The following is a 20,936-nucleotide window of genomic DNA, read 5'->3' on the forward strand; positions in this document are numbered from 1 at the left end:
GCTGGCAGGACAATTAGAAGCAGCCGAAAGGGAGCTGGCTCAGGCAGACTGGGGCCAGGTGACTCCATTGCTGGTGGCCTTTAAAAGCCTCCCCAGTTGGAAGTGGAGTGAGGAAGGAGGGAGAGAGACTGAGACTGGCAGTAAACCAGTACAGTTCTAGAGCAGAAACCGCAGGGGAGGGAGTCCCAGGAGGAATGGCTGGGCTCCCTACCCCAGAAACCAGCTGCAAGCTCTGATCCCAGGGAAGGAGGATAGAGGCCGGCCCAAGCAGTGGACTGGGTAATAGGGGCCCTTTCCACAGTACTTATTTTCAAAGATATTGAGTTTTCTAGGATAGCTTCTGTCATTATGCACTGACTTTGTGGGTGCTTCAAGGTTGGAGAAAAATTACTGGGTGCTTAGCACCCTGTGTCTCGTACCCTCTGGCAGCTTCACCAGTCAGCTCCTCCCTCTTCCTCCCAGTGCCTTCACCCAACACGGTATGTTGTTCCATGGTGTGCAGGCGGCACTGGGGAGGCAGAGTAATGAGTGGGGAAAGGGTGTACTTGAGGGGGAAAGTGGAATTGATCAGGAAGAGGCAGGGTCTTTAAGGAGTGGATGGAGCATGATGGGATTGAGCATCTCTGGGGAAAGGGAGGAAGCTAGTGCCTGGATTTCTGGGCATCAGATGATAAGAGTTTTCCAATGAAGAGATCCAAGAAATTACCAACCAACAACTCGTTTCCACCAGACTCAGAAGAAAGCGCTGGATGTATTTGTGCAGGGTCCCCACTAGGGATGTAAAAAGTCTTTACAAATATAACCGCTAAAAAGCGTTCCACGGTACGTGTGCTGTGGGCTCTGCAGTATAACGCTTAAATCAGCTTTACGCTGCAGAGCTTGTAGCAAAGCCTCCATGGGGGTAGGGGCCAGCAACCCCTATTGGTTCTGCTCCCGGGGAGCCAGTGTGCAACCTGTGATAGGGAGCCCGGTGGGTCTGCCGCAGAGAGGGGCTCTGGTGGGGCTGGAGCAGGTCCCAGCCCAGGATGGGTGGGAAGGTGCTCCAGCCACTAACAGCTAACCAGAACTGGTAAGCCTCACCTGGTAAGGTAGCCCTAGCAACCTCACCACTCTAAATTCTGATCTGAGTGCTCTATCCAAAGCCACCTGGAACCATTGGACTCTCTCCAATAATTTCAGTGAATTTGGATCAGACCCTAAATTTATCCTGGTGTAAATCTAGAATGAATCATTTGAAGAGAATATTCTAAAGCTAGAGCAGCATCAGGGATTGAGAACAGATTTTGGCCTATTTTTTCCTGATTTTAACTACATAATATCAATAAACCTCAGATTCTGATAAAGCTGTTTTGACAAGCGCTAGCTTTACAACGATTGATTAAGTTGTCCTTTTCCCTTATATTTTCATAGAATCATAGAGCTGGAAGAGACCTCAGAAGGTCATCAAGTCCAGCCCCCTGCTCTTGGCAGGACTAATCCCAACTAAATCAACTCAGCCAGGGCTTTGTCAAACTGAGACTTAAACACCTCTAGGGATGGAGACTCCACTACTTCCCTAGGTAACCCATCCCAGTGCTTCCCCATTCTCCTAGTGAAATAGTTTTTCCTAATATCCAACCTGGACCTCTCCCACCACAACTTGAGACCATTGCTCCTTGTTCTGCCATTTGTCACTACTGTGAACAGCCTTTCTCCATTCTATTTGGAACCTCCCTTCAGGAAGTTGAAGGCTGCTATCAAATCCCCCCTCACTCTTCGCTTCTGCAGACTAAACAGACCCAACTCCCTCAGCCTCTCCTCGTAGGTCATAAGCTCCAGCCCCCTAATCATTTTGGTTGCCCTCTGCTGGACCCTTTCCGATGCATCCACATCCTTTTTGTAGTGGGGGGCCCAGAACTGGACACAATACTCCAGATGTGGCCTCACTAGAGCTGAATAGAGGAGAATAATCACTTCTCTGGATCTGCTGGCAATGTTCCTCTTAATGCAACCTAATATGCCATTAGCCTTCTTGGCTACAAGGGCACACTGTTGACTCATATCCAGCTTCCCATCAGAACCTCAGATTTCTCGTGACCCAATCTTTCAATTTATCTATTTTACCCTATCATAAGGGCTATTTCAGGGCTGCATGGTTTAAAATTAATGGGCCTCATTTACCGTGTACATGCTCCACCTTTATGCAAGTTTAGCAACATTGATTTCATTTCATTGGAGTTGTATCACTGTAAAACTGGAATACAGCAGTGAATCAAGGTACTTTGTAAGAAATGTCCTCACCTGTGTTAATAAGACCTCTGAGATTCTTAAAACAGAATTTTTTAAATGCTTCTTCACCTTCACTATTAATGATCGCTTTTTTTTTTCATTTTCCACCCTGAATGAAGTGTTAGTGAAACTGACTAATCCTATTTATATTTGTTTCCAATCCATATCTAGTCAGTTTCACTTAGTGGCTCTCCCATTAATACATGCTGCAATATTGAGATTGTAGATTCTGCAAGGGAAAGTTAAACTTGAAACACAGCTATTATTAGAATTTTAAAAACTTTATAGACATTTCTTTTGTTTTCAAATGTCATACCCTGTTTTTTTGCAAAAATGGGATTTTGAACATACTGCAAATCAATCAATGACCTTTTAAACAGCATCTTCATATCTTCTTGTCCCTAATTGCTTAGTTATAGGGACCTATATTAAAGAATGTCTACTCACTAATAAAATTAAACCCTGTTCCAAATCCCATTGAAGTCAGTGAAAGTCTTTGTATTGACTTCAAAGATCTTTGATCAGTTCCTGTCTTTCCAATGCCACATCTTCAATAATAGTGTTACCAGAAGACCAAGTACTGTGGTGACTCTTGGGATGCTAGGTTAGGCATTCCCAGCCATAGGTCAGTTTGTTAGGAAGCACTTTGTTCATTGGACTGGAGGTCACAGGTTTCTATTTCAGCTAAGCATCCTGAATGCTTTTGGGTGAATTCTGTTCTCTAGTTGAAAGATCTTACTCAGAGTAGTTATTGGTGATTTACTGTCAAACTGGGAAGATGAATTTAGTGGGATCTATCAGGGAATCGGCGTTGGGTCCAGTACTATTAAATATTTTCATTAATGACTTGGATAATGGATTAGAGAGTCTGCAGTCCCTCCCAGCTTGGTGTCATCTGCAGATTTTATAAGCAAACACTTTGGAGGATAGGTTTAGAATTCACAAAGAACTTGGCAAATTGGAGAATTGGCCTGAAATCAACAAGATGAAATTCAACAAAGACAAGTGCAAAATACTTCACTTAGACAGAAACAATCAACTACCCAAATACAAACTAAGAAACAACAGGGTAGGTAGTAATACTGTCGAAAAGGATGTGGGGGTTATTCAGTTTGTGATCCACTATATGCGTCAATAATGTGCAGTTGTGAAAGGCTAATATCAGTCATGGGTTTCTTAATAGGACCACTGTATGTAAGACCCTGGAAGAATTTGTCCTGCTGTATTCAGCACTGGTGAGGCCTTAGCTTAAGTATTATGTCAAGTTAGGAGCAGCATGCTTTAAGAAAGATGTGGGCAAATTGGACAGAATGTAGAGAAGAGCAACAAAAATGGTAAAAGGTCAGTAAAGCCTGATCTATGAGGAAAGGTTAAAAAAACCTGGGCGTATTTAGCGTGAAGAAAAAAGCATGAGGGAGACCTCATAACTGTCTTCAATTATATTAAGAGCTGTTCTGTAGAAGACTGTGATTGTTCTCAATCTCCACTGAAGGTAGAACAAGAACTAATTGGCTTAATTTGCAGCAAGGGAGATTTAGGTTAGATATTAAGAAAAGCTTTCTACCTAGAAAGCTAGCGCTCTCGAATAGGCTTCCAAGAGATATTGCTGAGTTCCCGTCATTGGAGTTTTTTTCAGGACATGTTAGAAGACCACCTGTCAGGCATGGTTTAGCTTTACTTGGCATTGTGTCAGTGGGGAAGCTTTGACTTGACTCTTGAGGTCCCTTCCAGCTTGACATTGCTATGATTCTTTCACCAGTTCCACAGTGTGTTTACGTCAGTATAACTTCATTGACTTTTGTGGTTTCACATACTGATTTGCACTGTAGCTATAATGATTCATTACAATTGACCGAGTTATCTTTTGGATGGTCTAATTGGCAGGACAATATCAACAAGTTCACAAATGGGCTGCATCCTGCATCAATCCTTGGAAGAAAGGGAGCTAATGTGACCTAGTTTAGAAGATTGGCTTCAGTTCTACATCTGTAATTTTGTTCCTGCAAATCCAGTAACTTGAATTCTAGAACAACAAGTTATACCAGCGATTATGTGCAGACACAAAATCATATGCCATTGTAAATATCAGGGTCATCATCATCTCAGCTGATTCATCAAGTGATGAAACTTCTCTTCGTGGGATACAGCAGCTACCCTGTTTCTAGCACGTCTATCTCTCTGTGATACTGTCTGCCTGGCAGCCTTAATAAATGAAATCCCCCATGTACTGGGGAGAAGGAAGATTACTTTTGACACCACCATGTTGCTTTTATGATCTTGGCTGTTTTTACTTGTGCAGAAGGGCTTGCCGGCGAACAGTAGCTGCAGATACAGTTCTTTGGACTGATAGCTGTGTTGAGAGTATGAAATGGGGTCAAGATCAATAAATACAGCTGTTGCCAGACCCTCTTCTCTGGCTCAGAAATCATTTGCTCAGGGCAAAACAGCTTCATAAAACACAAAAAAATCTTTCAACAGACTCTAACAGGTGGAGGATGACTCCATCTACCATCTGGTTCATGCTGCTCTAAACTGTTGTTTGCACAGAGCATCTTACATTTATTTGGGGTTTTAAATTCATTCTGTAATTGAAAATTTCTGCTTTTGGAATATCCCTAATCCAGTTTAGCAGAGATGTCATAGCAGCATGAATTCTACCTGAGTTAATTTCTTTGAAGAAATATTTTAAAGGCATATTGCACAGATACAAGTCACATTAATAACAATTAATAAATGGCCTTTTTCTAATTATAGCACAGGGCCTGATTTTGGTCCACTTATACTTGTTTAAATTGGAAGTAATTTCACTGAAGTCAGTTGAACAACATGTTGAAAAAAGGTACAGGTGAGATCAAAATAAGAAAGTTGGATTATTACTGTAAAAATCTAAAAAAAGTTTGCACTTAAAAAAATTCTGCTATTTATTTTCTTTATTCCATCTGATTCAGCTTGGCAAATGAAAGTAGACAGCTCAGTTCATTTTCTGCTTCTAGTCAGTTTTACTTTCCAAGTCATTATGCTGTTGTGTTTTGGATTTCTAGAATTTCAGGGGGATGCTTGGGCACAAGAGAAGCTGGAGAGCTTTCTACCCTGGATTTTGAACAAAATTATTGTAGGTGTTCAGATTCTACTATGGACGGATTCCTGTCATTTTGAACACAATTCCTTGCATACAGTTTTTGCACATGTGTAGTCTCAAAGTAATTCATGCAAATTCAGTAGCTAGATATCAGATTTCCCTGATGCATTCAAATCAACCTATCTGAACATGCAAAAATTTACTTGTGAAAAAGAGTCTCTGTATGTAATTATTTCAGGGACTTCAACCAGCCTGAGATACTCCATGAAGAGTTTGCTCCTCCTTTTTTGTCTGTGAAATAAAATAAATGGATTCCTAAAGCAGCTCAACATTATCCCTTTAGTGCCATTTTTAGTTTAGAAAAACTATTTTCCAGCCAAACACAACTATCCAAAAAAGCCACAAACAGCTATCCCCAGATACAACATGTTCTTGTCCTTCTCTCCTATTGATGATCATGTAATTTTCACACTGTCATTTCATGATGTGGATATAAGACCCTTCTGTCATTAGAGGAGACACAAGGAGTCATGTTCCTGGCCTTGTGTAGCAGTGAGAAGTGAAGGGCTCTTGGTTAATCAGAGTTTCCAGAAAAGGTTTTCTATAATTAATCATCTGCTGCAAAACAGGATTACTTATGTTTGTTTCACTTGAGAAAAGGCTCTGTTTACTCTCATCAAAATATATCTTTGAACATCCTCCTGCCATCCATGAGCCTCTTTCCAACAATGGGTCAGAGGAGAAAGTAAGCTGTTGTAAAAATGGGAGCCTTTCAAAGGAACGTTTATGGGCCAGGAAAAGTTGATGAAATGGACCCTCCCCCAAGAAAATACAAATCAAGCCCCAAGTCCCTCCCAGGAGTCTGCCATTGAGATTTCAATGTGTGTTTTCATGGTTTCTGTTTGTTTGGTTTTTTTTGAAGAGGGGATTGTATATGGCTTGGCTTGAGTGTTTCATATATGTTTCTGGCTGTTGTGGGGTGTTGGCAGAAGATAAAACGTTGTCAGCACATTTTTAGTAGTGCTCTGCCATTCCATTAGGGCAGGAAATCTCTCACTCTATTACTGAGTGAATTTGACTGTAGCATGGATCAGAGAAAGGACCCCTGGAGTCTGTGTAGCATAAAACAGTCCCGGCTCTTAGTCAAGTGACTATCCTCAGGATTTGACATGCATTGGCACCACATGAGAAAGAGGGGAGGGAAGAGATGTTCCAGTGAAAGGAGGATTTTCTTTGGGACTTGCTTGCTGAACCATTAAAATAAAGACACTAATATTCTGCTGTAACCGGTCATTATTGTAGGTGCTCAGATTCTACTATGAAGGGATTCAGTACAAGAACCCCACTGGATAATAATGTTTTAATTAAAGTATTAATTCAAGAAGAGCCTGAGCGGAGAGCTGAGGTTCTCCTAGTTTTGCCATTGTTTTATGAAGCCCCAGAATACCTCTGCCAATGACGTAGGAACGACCATTCCTCCTTTTACAGTTAAGGAATCTGAGGCAGAGAAAGGCATAGGCCAAAATGCTCACATGTGGCTTGTTTCTTAGGGATGCTGAGCACTAAACCAGTCCAACTGAATTCACTGAAACCCATGTCTGCTTAATATCGCTGAACATCTAGCTACCCGTTTCAGTTGTTTGGCTCTGAATTTAGGTCTCTAGCTTTTTGAAAGCCTGAACTTAAGTGACTTCCCCAAGGTCCAATAGCAAGTCAGCAGAAGAGCTGGTTGGGACTAGATTAGGAATGCTCGCCTTCGGCCGAGATGCTCAGAACCTTGTGCTGTTTCTTCAAAAGGTTCCTGTGGATGCTCCACAGTTAGTCTTGGTGCCGTCCTGGCGCCTGGATCAGAGATTTTGAAGCAGTCCCTGCTGAGCTGTGCATGCACGGCACGAACCAGCATGCGCCGTACTAGTTGGCACTGTGCAAGCACGGTCCATTCCCTCCAGTTCCTTCTCAACCACCCTCGGCCTGAGACGGAGCTCTATAGTTCTCTGCCTTATTGACACTCTTCAAGTAGTTCTTAGTCTGTAGTTAGTTAGTTAGTACTATTCTTGTTACATAGTTAGTTGATTGTAATTCTTTAAAAAAAAAGAAGGTTTTGGTCATGCCTGGCTCTCGGGGCTCTAAATGGTGCGCCTCCTGCAGAGATTCAATCTCCATCTTGGATGGGCACTTGCAAAGCGTCCAGTGTTTAGGGGAGCCCACTGCAAGATGGTCCCCACTGTGCCACACTTAAGGCCAGGACTCGCAGGGACAGGGACCTTCAGCTAAAGCTGATCCTGTGGGGGAAAAAATGCATATCCTGCTTCGGATCCAGGAATGCAGCCTAGGGAGGTACGGTCACCCCCAGACTCCCCTCAGGGCAAAAGGCACCGAAAAAGAGGAGTTCCCCAGTGCCTCATCGTCCCCCCTCCTCCAGAAAGCGGTCTCCAACCAGGCCATCAGCTCAGCACTTGGGATGCATTCAGGCACCATCGGCTGCCGGCAGCGTCAACTGCAAAGGGCCCAAACACTGCCCTAAGCCTTTGACAACTTTGGCACCAACACCACTACCAGCACCACGGGTGCATTCGATGGCACCGACCACTTCCTCCACACCAACGGTGCACATACTCTCCTCAGCACCAACCAGAGCGGTGGCACTGGTCATACTCAGTACTGCCAACATACCAGCAACCTCTTCTATCCGTGCCAAACATGCCGTTGGCACCCTACAGACACTGCAAACCCTGGCACCGATCCTTGCAGCACCATTGGCATACAAGCGAAATGCTCACCTAGCAGTGACATCTGCTCCTCAGTCACCACTTTTTGGCATTAATGTGTTGCCGGTACTGAAGACATCACACGCTTTATCCCCGGTGTCATCGCACTACTCCAGCGCCAATGAGGAAGGTGTACAAGCCTCCTTCTTTCTCTGCACCGCAGCCCTCCGGTACAATATTATAAGCCTCATTATGGCCCAAGAGGGTGTGGGCCTCTGGATGCCTCCCCCAGTACCTCATCCTGTACAATAGCCATATTGGAGCCCTGGGGCTCATGCAGGAGACACTACAGCATGCAACTGAGCCCTTACAAACAGAATACCTCTCTTACACCATGCACGACCTCATCAGTGCAACAGTCAGACCCCCAGTGCCTCAACCAATGAATGAGTCACCTCCTGATACATCACGACATATCAATTCATTGTCTTCACTGGACGAGGCCGTGATGCTGCCTTCACCTTCAGCCTCAGACAACTTTGAGCACTTTAACTCTCTCTTTCGGAGAGTTGAGGCTGAGCCTAAAATTGCCAGAGGAAGTTTCACAACCCTAGTATGAGCTCACAGATATATTCCAAGCCTCCCCATCTTCTGAAATTGTGCTCCCCATCAATCCCACTATTTTGGACCCAGCCAACACAATTTGGTAAACTCCTGCATCAATCCCACCTATATGCAAGCGTGCAGACAAGAAATACCTCAGAATTTCTCTTCATTTATCCCACGCCGAACTTCTTAGTGGTGGAAACTGCACACCAGCGGGTGAAACATTGCTTTCACACCACTCCACCAGATAAAGATACTAAGAGGCTTGACCTATTTGGGCGCAAGACATATACTTCTGCAACTTTGCAGTTCAGAATTTCAAACTATTAAGCCTTGCTAGCAAAATACGACTTTTGCAATTACTCCAAACCCCTCGAGTTTGCTGACAACATCCTTGAGGCGAAGAGACCTCAATTCACCACTATAGTATCTGAGGGGCACACCGTTTCCCGCGCTGCCCTCCAGGTGGCACTTGACACCATGGACACAGCTGCTAGGACCATGGCCACCACCATTGTGATATGTAGAGCCTCCTGGTTCTCCCTAGCCACATTCCTCCATGAGATTCAGTCCACAGTGGAAGACCCACCATTTGATCGAGAAAAGCTATTTGCAGATAAGACCAACAAGGTCCTTTACCTATGAAGGAATTGCGTGCCACTCTCCACACATTAGGGATACATATGCCCGCCAACAGGTGTCAATAATACCAATATTGGCCCTGTTAGCAACCATGCTATCCTGCCTATCTTAACCAACAGCAGGATAACAACCCCACCAGAAATCAAACCCAGCCTCAGAGGTAAAGACAGTCATCGGGGTCGGCCCTTCAACCGCCACTGGCCAACAAGGAAATTTGAATGCTTGATTGAGGGCCTTGAAGCCCCCTACAAATTTCAATGCCGAGAATGACCACACAAACTTTCCAAAATCGCTTCTTTCCACGGCTCTTTGAGTTTTCTCCAAAGTACTTGCCATAGTTTGTGCATCTTTACTCCATGGGAATAATCCTATTCCCCTTTCTCGAGGACTGCCTTCTCAAGGTGTCATCACAGACTGAATCAGCACACGTGACAGCAGTGACCATACGGTGCTTTCAAAATTTAGACCTTTGAATTAATTGGGAAAAGTCTTCTATTCACCCTTCCCAGAACATACAATTAATTGGGGCCCACCTAGACTCCACAGCGGCTCAAGTTTATCTGCCTCACGAAAGTTTCCTCACCATTCAGACACTGGCCACAATGATTTACTTCTCCTCTCACACTACTGCCAAGGACTGTCTACTACTTCTTGGCCACATGTCTGCCACAACATTCGTAGTATTGCATGCTCAACTTCAAATATGCTGCCTACAAGTTTGGTTTTCCGGAGCATGCAAGCCTCTGACCCCATGTCACTTCTGCTCACCATACCGTAAAAGGTCACAGCATCGCTCCTTTGGTGGACCAGACCAGCCAATCTTTGCACAGGTATCCTGTTTCTTCAGCCTTGCCCCTCACACATGATTACAACAGATGCTTTGCCCACCGGATGAGGTACTCACCTCTGAGATCAGACCACCCAAGGGCTCTGATCTACTCCAGAGATGTCCAAACACATAAATCTCTTAGAACTGCGCGCCATACACAATACTTGCAGACATTTCCTGCTAGCCATTGCCAACAAACATGTCCATGTTCTCTGGACAACATTGCCTGTGTCTTCTATATCAACAGACAGAGCAGTGCCAGATCTCCTTCCCTTTGCACCAAAACCATAAAACTGGAATTTTTGCATGAGCCACAACTTCCACCTCTCTGCAGTTCACATACCAGGGGTCTCCAATGTGACAGCTCTCAGCAGACACTTTCCCCAACATCATGAATGGGTGCTCCACCCTTCAATAGCATGCTTCCTTTTTCACAAATGGGGCCAACTGTCAATAGATCTATTTGCAATGCCACACAATACCAAATGCATTCAGTTTTGCTCAAGAGTGGGCATAGGGACAGGATCTCTTGGGGATGCCTCCCTCATCCAATGGAATCACGACCTCTCTTATGCTTTCTTCACCCTCCCCCCCCCCCATACCACTTCTGGCCAAGGTTGTTCAGAAGATCAGGACAGATGGCTCCACAGTCATCCTGATAGCTCCCACCTGGCCGAGACACCCATGGTATCTCTTCCTGCTTACGATGTCAATTCACACACCCATCAATCTCCCTCTCCAGCACAATCTAATCACTATGGGACAGACAAGCCAAACCTACACAGATCTACACAAGCTACATCTAACAGCATGGCTCCTCTGCGACTCTCCCATTTAGAACTAGATCTCCTGGAACAGGTTCGGACAATCCTCATCCCCAGCTGTAAAGATTCTACCCATGCCTCCTACAGTGGAAGCGATTCTCAGCATGGTGTACATTGAAAGGGCAGGACCCAAAATCAACACCCCTGTCTTTTATCCTTGAATATCTACTCACCTTAAAGCAATCATTGCTCTCGTTGTACCATCAAGGTACAACTAGCAGCCATTACAGCCTTCCACTGCAAAATTGACAGATGAATTGTGTTTATTCACCCTAGCACCAAAAGGTTTCTCAAAGGTTTGCATCTTTTACATCATGATAACATATAACCAGTGCCTGTCTGGGATCTTGGGCTAGTACTGCGAACCCTAACCAGGCCACCTTTTGAGCTCTTCATCTCCTGCTCCCTTTTGCAACTCTCCATGAAAGTTGCATTCCTGGTTGCCATCACATCGGCCTACCGTGTCAGAGACATAACGGCACTCATGGCTGACTCATCTTTTACAGAAAAAAAACAAAACAAATGGTCTGGTAGCACTTTATAGACTAATAAAACATGTAGATGGTATCAAGAGCTTTCATGGGCACAGCCCACTTCTTCAGATGACCGGAGTTATGAGTAGGGGATATGAAAACTCTAAATAAATAGGAGAGGGGGGAGAAAAAGAAAAAAAAGGAAGGGGTGTGTGAGACAGGGCATCATTAAGAATCTGGAGAATGGGTATTTGAACCTAAGCAGATTAAAGTAAATAGATAGATGCTAAAACAGGAAGGATACCACTCACAGAGCTGTTAGCACCTTCAGTCTGATAGGGTTATCCTTTGCAAACATCCTAAATACTTACCTAAGGTTCCTTCCTCATTTCATATAAACGAACCTGTAAACCTACCGGTATTCTTCCCAAAGCCAAACGCAAATGCATTTGAGTCTGCCCTTGAAGTTCGTCAAGAATTGGCTTTTTATCTAGAAAGAACTAGGCCCTTCAGAAAAATCACCTTGCCTATTCCTCACATTCGCCAATTAAGAGACAACCTATATCGAAAAGGATTACAGACTTTATAAAAATCTTCTACACTCTCAAGGGCCTACAGCTACCATTATGCTTGACAGCTCATTCCACCAGGGCCATATCTGCTTTCACTGCGTATCTACGCCACAGGCCACTAACGGACATTGGAAGGCAGCCACCTGGGCATCACAACTTACCTTTGCTAAGCACTATGCACTTTCCTATGTGGTGGACAACGCAATGGGCTCCACGGTATGATCATCTGCTTACCACAATATTCCGAAGCCCCAGCCACCAAGGGGCGAAACTGCTTGTTAGTCACCAAGCGCGGAGCCTACAAGAGGGTGTCTCCGTGGATGCTCCAGAACCCACCCGCCTCCCCTCTGCTTCAGAGATGGGGACCTCCAGGGTAGAGAAGGAACTGGAGGGCTCGGGCCACACATGTGTGGTGCCAGCTGGCACGGCACGCACTGGTTCGTGCTGCGCATGTGCAGCCCAGCAGGGACTGCTTCCAAATCTCTGATCCAGGTGCCAGAACGGCACCAAGACCAAGCATGGAGCATCCATGTGGACACCATCTCGAAGAACTCCAGTTACTGCACAAGGTGAGTAACCTTCGCCTCCCAAAATCAATACAGCCGGTCCCCAACTTACAGCCACCTCAACTTACGACCATCTGCACTTACGACCAAAGTGGTCATAAATGTGGGCTCTGAGTTATGAAGGTGATCCGCACTTACAAACAGTGCGGTCGCAACGTACCTCAATGGTTTCTGAGTTATGACCATTCTGAGTTACGGCCAAGTGTTTGGTTCATAATGCGTTTGTAACTCGGGGACCAGCTGTAAATACAACTGAAAATGTAAATCTTTGGCTCTTTGTGCTTTGGGCTACCTGTCTGAAAAATATGAGCAGCAATTCTTGCCTCTTAGAAATGCTGAGAATTAAATTGTTTTCTCAGAAATATTGAAGTGAAAGTTTCAGATAAAACACAAGAGCATTATTTTATTTTTCTGAAGGCATCTGTGGCTACTTCTGATAATCTGAGAACACTGGTCTATCCTACACACTACTGCCAATCCACAAGACTAGAAGCAGCCTCATCTAGACTTAGTTTTCCAGTTTGAAGCATCAAACCCCTCTAAGTAATTTGGTGGAATATTTCTTATTGATAGCCTCTGGGCTGCGTAAGAGTCTGTTTTCTCTGATCTTCCATCAGCTAGCCCTAGCTTTGGTAACAATCTCTCTGCTTTCCAAACAGATGCAGACCTTGTATGCTTTTGATGAAGAAGAAACTGAAATGAGGAATAAAATAGTTGAAGATTTAAAAACAGCTCTGCGGACTCAACCCATGAGGTAATTGTTGTTCATCTCCTCTTTCACCTGCTCCTTCTCACACAAAATGGTGGCAGTGAGAGAACCTTCAACAGATCATAGGCAACTACCCAATTGTTTCATCTTCAAAGACAGTAAGAAAGTGGCCTGTGGTAGCTCATAATTTTGATAGGGTACCTTGCAGCCCTCACCTCCACACACTCCATCCAGGTGCATGTGGGAACTTAAAAATCTGCCTCCAGGAAAGTAGCACCGTTAGAAACCTGTAGAAAGTCTTTGAAAATATGAGTGAAAGTTGTGGGTGCTCAGATTTGATACCACATGGCCTGCAATACTCCCTGCATATATTAGTGAAGTGGGGATGGCATGTCAGTCTTAACTCTTGAACTTTAATGGGTGTAAATCATCTCATCTAGAGCAACTAAAAATCCAAAGTGTGAAACATCCAATTCATCTGACATGCACCTGGTTTGGAGATTTGTTCTGATGATGCATATAGCTATGAGAATGAAGCAAGATATTCGATGATACGATGTGTTTGTCTGTGATAGCAGAGGACTCAGTGATCCTGGAGTCCCTTTCCCGTCCTATATTCTTACTTTTTTGTCTTCTGTGTATTTGGGTGCTATTCCTTTAAAAATGTGAGGTCAACTTTTGTTTGTTGAGTGCAGTAATAATGAATAATTACATGCTTGCTACTTTAGAGACTCTTCACATTTAAAAGCACAGTGCACAGAGAACAGAACCATAACAGGTATGATCTTAAGAATCAGAGCACATTGGTCAAAAAGTTCATGAATATTTCAAATAGGCCTGAGATTGATTAATGTATCTGCATCCAAACAATGTAGAAGTTAGTTTTTTGAGGCTTCAGTACATATCCTGATGAAGCATGACCATTCTGTGGTGAGTTCTGAAGCCAAAGCTCCAAGTGCCACCAAGAGAGATACCAAAAACTCCTACTGAAACCGTCCAGCTTTGTGAGCCTCCCCCAAGAGAGTTGGGAAACCGGGTGAATGGCAAGTAAGGAAGAAATTCTTCTCAAGTGTTGCTGCACAACCAAGTGGCTGTTTTGCACATCTGTACCCTTCATGTTATTGCAGCCATTTCTTGTGAACATGAATTATACACAGGTGAATTTAGCAAAGGGTCAAATTGAATGTGGTCAATGCTGTTACACCAGGGATAATTCTGGACCAGGGTTCCAGTTAACCAAATCAAGCTGCTGGGAGCAATGATTAAAACAGGTTGCTTTCTGCCTTTATGCGGAGATTTGCACAGCTGGGTGATATGTGCACGCGCCTGTTTAGCTTCCCTCGAAGCATAAGGTATTAGTCCCTGTGGGAGGCAGGATGGAGACATTGATGAACCAGTTACCTGATTCATTATGCCAAGTCTTCTATCATAATTATAACCCATATAAATCATTTTTAACTAGAAGGAAGCCAGTCATCCCTTGTCAGGATTTTTTTTCCTTTCTGCCTCCACACTAGGAAAACATAGTCCACTCATAGCTCTTGAAAATGTGTCTCTGAGAGAGAACACCAAGGTGTCTTGTTCGCATGCTTTCCATATGTTTGGGTTTCTCCCCTCTCACCTCATACCCACTGATAATCTGGTGAGCATCCCAACTGGAGGCAGCATGAGAAAGCAGCTAATGCCAAAATCCCAAGAGTGAGAAAAACATTAATCTGAGTAGAAGTAACCCACTCTTCTTTTCTTTGCCAGGCTCCATTAAGAACTCACTAGTGTGCTAGCCACCTGCTTTCCAGGAGTGAAAACAACTTTTATTATGAAACTTGTTCTCTGTTCTGCAGGGATATGGAGGAAACATCTAAAAAGCAGACAGATGCCTGTGCATCCTTTCTAAACGGCCTCTCTCTTAACAGCTCTAGGATCGTGTGATGCTAGGAATTCTGAATGCAGGTTTCAGTCCCTCAAACTTGAGTTTTTGGATCCAGAGTTTTAATTTGGTCTATTAGAGAGAGAAAGAGGCTGGCCACTTGCAAAGTACTGAGCTGGGTCTGATTTTGGAATCAAGTTCAGGAACGTTCAGGTCTAGGATTTGGGTTTGGGACCTTCTCTACTTATAACTCTAGTGGGGACACAGCAGATAGGAGGCTTCAGATCTGAGCTTTAGGAAGCTGGATCTGGATGCAGAGCCAGTATTTTCATGTGGCCTGACTTTGGTTATAAGTGAGACAGGAACTCTGATAAGCCCCTTACCCTGAGCAATCAGCCTGTGCTGTGCAGGGTTTTCCCAAAATATAACCACCAACTAGCATGGGTGAAACATGTCACAGAAAAATCTATTTGTGTTGCTCTTTGAATGTAAGAGAACCTTTCTGCACTCACATCTACTCTCTGACGCACTTAGCAAATTCAAATGGTCCATCACTTTAGCCTTTGGTCTTCCTCAGGGTTGGGTGAATACATGCTCAGGTACTGGGTGAGCATGTAACTGTTAAGTGGAGAAGGAAAACTGGCTTCTTAGCCTGGAAGAATATTGTTCTCAAATTTGTTCATACAATGAACCCATATTCTGCCTGTCGCAATCTGACTTCATCTAATGTAACCCTGAATCCTTTGTGGCATTTTTTATAGAACTTCATAGGAAATACTGAGTTTCTGGTCAGTGAAGCCAAAAGTGGTGCAATGGTTTTGAAGATGGTGTTAGCATCTGAGCACAACCTAGTGGCAAGTGGCCATACAATCTTGTCTGCCTGTATTCCATTTGCATAGGAAAGCATACATGCAAATTGACTTCAAGGATAAATAGGAAATCTGCAGCTTGCCACAAAACTTTCCCACCTGTAGGGCAGGTGCTAGTGTTTCAGTATATGTGGGATAATTCCTTTGCATAGGTGTAATCCTATTTTGGGGCATATTATGTGATATTGACAGACTTTCGCTATGTCAAATGAGTAGGTTCCTGACACCAAGGGTGGAGCAAGGCATCTCCATGGACTTGAGTGTTCAGCTCAAACATGTATTCACAGGCACCAACGACAGTTTCCTTCAAGAAGGCCTTTCCAATAATATGTCCCCCCACTCCCCCTCTCTTCTGGTGACATGGGAATGTAAGTTGGATAAAGGAAGTGTCTTCAGCCAAAGATCAGATTCACAGGGCTTTCCCAAACACTCTGATGCGGCTTTAGCTGGGTCCCCCTGACAACAGGAATTCATTTAATTTGTTTATAATAATGAATCATAGAATCCTAGGACTGGAAGAGACCTCAGGAGGTCACTGAGTCCAGCCCCCTGCCCAACCCAGGACCAACCCCAACTAAATCATCCCAGCCAGGGCTTTGTCAAGCCAGGACTTTAAAACCTCTAGGGATGGAGCTTTACCATCCCAGTGCTTCACCACCCTCCTAGGGAAATAGTTTTTCCTAATATCCAACCTAGACCTCCCCCACTGCAACTTGAGACCATTGTGTCTTATTCTGCCATCTGTCACTACTGAGATCAGCCTCTCTCCATCCTCTTTGGAACCTCCCTTTAGGAAGTTGAAGGCTGCTATCAAATCCCCCCTCACTCTTCTCTTCTGCAGACTAAATGAACATCTGCACCAGCATCAGTGAACTGTCATAAAACATTCCCTCTTAAATTGCTGACAGTGCTTAACGGGGGAGAAGGGAGGGTGTTCTAATCCAAAGTCAAATTCTGAATTAAGTCCACGTCTTAACTAATTTTCAGTGACTCAATTTTTTAGCTGCCAAATGGGCCATTTGCCAGTGCCTGATCAGCAAGTCAATTCCTTCTTTGATGAAAAGGATGTGGAGGTGGAGGGCTGCAATTACATCAGTTCCCTTCTGTAAGCAGCTCTGTACATAGACCTTCAAGAGACCAGACTTTCTACTTAAATTTGGACATGAATCCAATTTTCCAAGCTGCTTCTTTTCATTAGATCCCTGAGCAACATGGCAAATGAAAACCTAAGTTTGTATTGAGTGAACTGAACAGAATCTGTGTCTGCAGGCACAAGATACTGATGGGGCACCTGTTCAGATTGTCTTGCAGAGGAATCACTGAACAAAATGTCCCCATCTGGACGAGTTCTTTATGATACTGTAGAACTGATTTCTTTTAACTGGGATACAAATCTGAAATGATAGAAACCTGCATCTCAAATGTCTTTGTGAGGCTTAATTTATTAAAGCATTCTGCTTTCAGATGAGTGGGATGTGGACATTCCATTTCTAATAAGCCAGTGTAAGGGTATGTTCACACTACATGGCTCCGTCGTCGGAGCCATATAGATGAGCTTTGTAGACTTACCAAAATGAAGCGGCGATTTAAATAATCACCGCTTCATTTACATAAAAATGGCTGCCACGCTGTGCCAATCAGTTGTTTGTCGGCACAGCGCGGTAGTAGTTGAAAAGACGTCAAAAGCCTTTGTCAACCGCCCATGCCACGTGGGATGAGGTTTACCAGGGTGGTTGACAAAGGCTTTTGATGTCGACCGCTGAGTGTCCAGACTACTGCGCTGTGCCGACAAACAGCTGATTGGCATAGCGCAGAAGCCATTTTGATGTAAATGAAGTGGCAATTATTTAAATCACCGCTTCATTTTGCTATGTCTGCAGAGCTCATCTACATGGCTCTGTCAATGGAGCCATGTAGTGTAGACATACCCTAAGTGTCCATGCGATAATGAATAAGTACATGGATTTCAGTAGCAGCTGTGTAAAAATAAGCCACTGCATGGATCCCAGCACTTAGGAACAACTGTAACATCCAAGAAAATATGTATTGTAAGGGAACTGATTTTACTTTGATTTCCTAAAAGGTTATTGCTAGAACTGGTGAGAGAACAGCTTTGCTCTTCGTATTTCAGCACTTCACCCTGGAAGTGCAGCAGCATAATGAAAATTGATGAGGGGCACAAGAAGTCAATCCAATCTTTTGGAATCTTGGGAGAGTTTTGGAGTTTGAGGACAAGGAGGAAAACATCTTATATAATCTGAATTATCATAATAAATAAATATCACTGTTTTGCCCTCCTCCAAGCCTGTTTTACCCAGACTTAAATTAAATGGAGGTCAGGCTCTCTTTATTTTGGCTTGGTTTAACAATGTCACACTCCTGTGTACTTAGCTGATCACTAACCTCCCCAGAAAATGTAGCCTATTATGCTTTGAATTTCAGGCGGGCAGAGGTCCAAGGTTGTCAGGGGTTGTGCATGTCTCCTGATCCAAAGGCCACTGTTGCAGCTAGCCTGGGAAACATTGCCTTCACTGTCAATAGGGTGGGAACATCCTGCCCTCCACACATACACCCCCTTCCAGTGTATAGTCTTTCCGTCTTTCCCAAGCTGTGTCATTTCTCACAGTGAGGCAACAACACAATCTGTGCTCAGGGTTAAAGCAGAGAATAGGACACTGCAAAGGGGGAGGGGGAGGATTATGGTATGATATGTTTGCTAAAATTCAAATGAGCGTGTTTTATAATGCTAGGGTGGAAAGGGAACCCTGTTTTTAATGTGTGTTAAGCTAGTCAAGCTAAAGCCTGCAGAGATCCTAGGGTTTAATTCAAACAGTTTAGCACCTGTTTCAAGCCCATGTTGCCTTGTCTCCAGTGGAGTTTTAGAATGTGTTACATGAGATGTGTCAACAAACACATTGTGACATCACACCTTTAAATCTCCATCTAAAAAGGCTCTCATGCAACATGTGGGGAATGGGGAAGCTAGATGTTCACATGCAGAACACAACGATGAAAGCACACTTCCCTAGAAACTGGTCTGCATGCCTCAGATATGCACAATCATATACATGTGTGCACCTATGTGTACACAGATGCACTAAGCCAGTGGTTCCCAACCTTTTTGATACCAGGCACCGGCAAACCCATTCACAAACTTTTGGAGATCTGGTAACATTCGCATTTCTTCAAGACAGGCTCAACAAAGAAAACAGAGCACCACTGGTCGTCACCTACAGCCCCCAAATTAAACCCCTCTACTGCATTATTAACCATCTACGACCTGTCCTGGGAAATGATCCTTCACTCTTACAGGCCTTGGGGGACAGGCCAGTCCTTGCCTATAGACAACCCCCTAACCTCAAACAAATTCTTTCCAGCAACCATGGAGCACATCTCCATCATAATCATCCAGGAACCCACCCCTGAAATCAGTCCCAGTGCCAACTCTGCCCACACATCTACACAAACGACATCATCATAGGACCTAACCGCACAAATCACCATATCAGAGGCTTATATAACTGCATATCCACCAATGCAGTCTACACCATCAAGTGCCAGCAGTGCCTCTCTGCCTTGTATATTGGCCAAACTGGAAAGTCTCTACTACAAAGGATTAATGGACACAAATCAGATATTCAGAATTGTAACTGTCACATCGTATGCAAACCCCGTCTGCTGGGGAAGGTCACACGAGGGTGTAGATACCACCTAGTCAGCCATTGATTGTCAGCAGTCTCATTGTCTGTGAACCCCAACTCTTGGTCCAGGGTGGTATGGCCTAACAGCTAGCATCAGAAAGGTGTCCCCTGACTCAGGTAGCACAGCTGGGTAGCCAAAGTCAATATGGGATGGCCTTTAACTCAGGGCCACAAGGCTTGGTAGCCCAAGTCAATAGAGTAGGGCCCTTAAACGCAGGGCAGCACAGCTTGGTAACTCAAGTCAATAATTTGGGGGCTTGAGGGCTAATCGCCCCGTAGGGGGACCTGGGCCCACCCTACTCCACCGGGTCCCAAACCAGGGCCCTGTTAGCAGCGGAACAGTCCACCACTCCCTCAGTGGGGAATCCAACGGAAACATACTGAGTTTACCTGGGTGGGAGAAGCCACTCGAGCACCTTTCCTGGGTCACTTCCTACTGGTGCTGGTGGGATGACCGCCCATGAAGTGACTGGGTCTTCCATTCCCTCTGGAGATGCTTATCCCTGGGGTTGTTCGGGAGCTGTGTGACAGCAGTCTCCTGGAACTCTATCTCCCTCTGGGTCATTGGCTGGTGCACCCTAGGCGCTCCAGCCAAAGGTCCTTCTCCTTCAGTGACCAGCCCAGACTGAGCTGTTCTGATGTCTTTTATACTGCTCCAGCACTTGGAGCATGCCCAGTCTGGCTGAAGGGGCAGGACTTCCTCTACCCACAGGGTTTTAACCACACCTATTTCACACCCCATCACAGTAATTGCCAGAAACCCATGGGGGAACATTTCAACTTGCTCGGGGACTCAGTAATGGATCTAAATGTGTCTATATAATTTCAAAGCAATGTTAAAAGTCACCTGGAGAGAGAAGCTGCAGAACTAGGTTTCGTTTACAAGTCTGACACCTTGAATACAGGTTTAAACAAAGACCTAACCTGGGCTGCTACTTTCCACATCCTAATGACATAAAAAGCCAAGTACTCGGTACTTTGAATACTTAGAGCCCACTCTGTTAGCTTCATTTAGCATAGATGCTCTAATTGACCATATTTTTTTCTTTTTTTCCCTCTTCTCTTTCCCTCCCCATTCCCTCTCTTTATCTGCTATTTATTCGCATCCTGGACCCCTTAATTCCATTAATCAGAAGTGGGTTTTGCCCACAAAAGCTCATGATACCATCTGCATTTTTTGTTAGTCTTTATGGTGCTGCAGGACTATTCACTGTTTTTTAAGT

General features: G+C 44.4%; 1 protein-coding gene across 5 annotated transcripts in view; it reads left to right on the plus strand.

Annotated features, from left to right (window-relative positions):
- The window catches only part of DAAM2 (dishevelled associated activator of morphogenesis 2), a 371,485-nt gene that overhangs the window by 240,246 nt on the left and 110,303 nt on the right, over window positions 1-20,936 (plus strand). For all 5 annotated transcript variants that reach the window (XM_089777421.1, XM_075925085.2, XM_006131756.5 and 2 more), the window contains one exon: window positions 13,227-13,321. In XM_089777421.1, coding sequence (XP_089633547.1) covers window positions 13,227-13,321 — 95 coding nt within the window. The remainder of the gene's footprint in view (window positions 1-13,226; window positions 13,322-20,936) is intronic.

The sequence above is a fragment of the Pelodiscus sinensis genome, chromosome 3, assembly GCF_052426305.1.
Source record: "Pelodiscus sinensis isolate ZL-2025 chromosome 3, ASM5242630v1, whole genome shotgun sequence".
Lineage (NCBI taxonomy): Eukaryota > Metazoa > Chordata > Testudines > Trionychidae > Pelodiscus > Pelodiscus sinensis.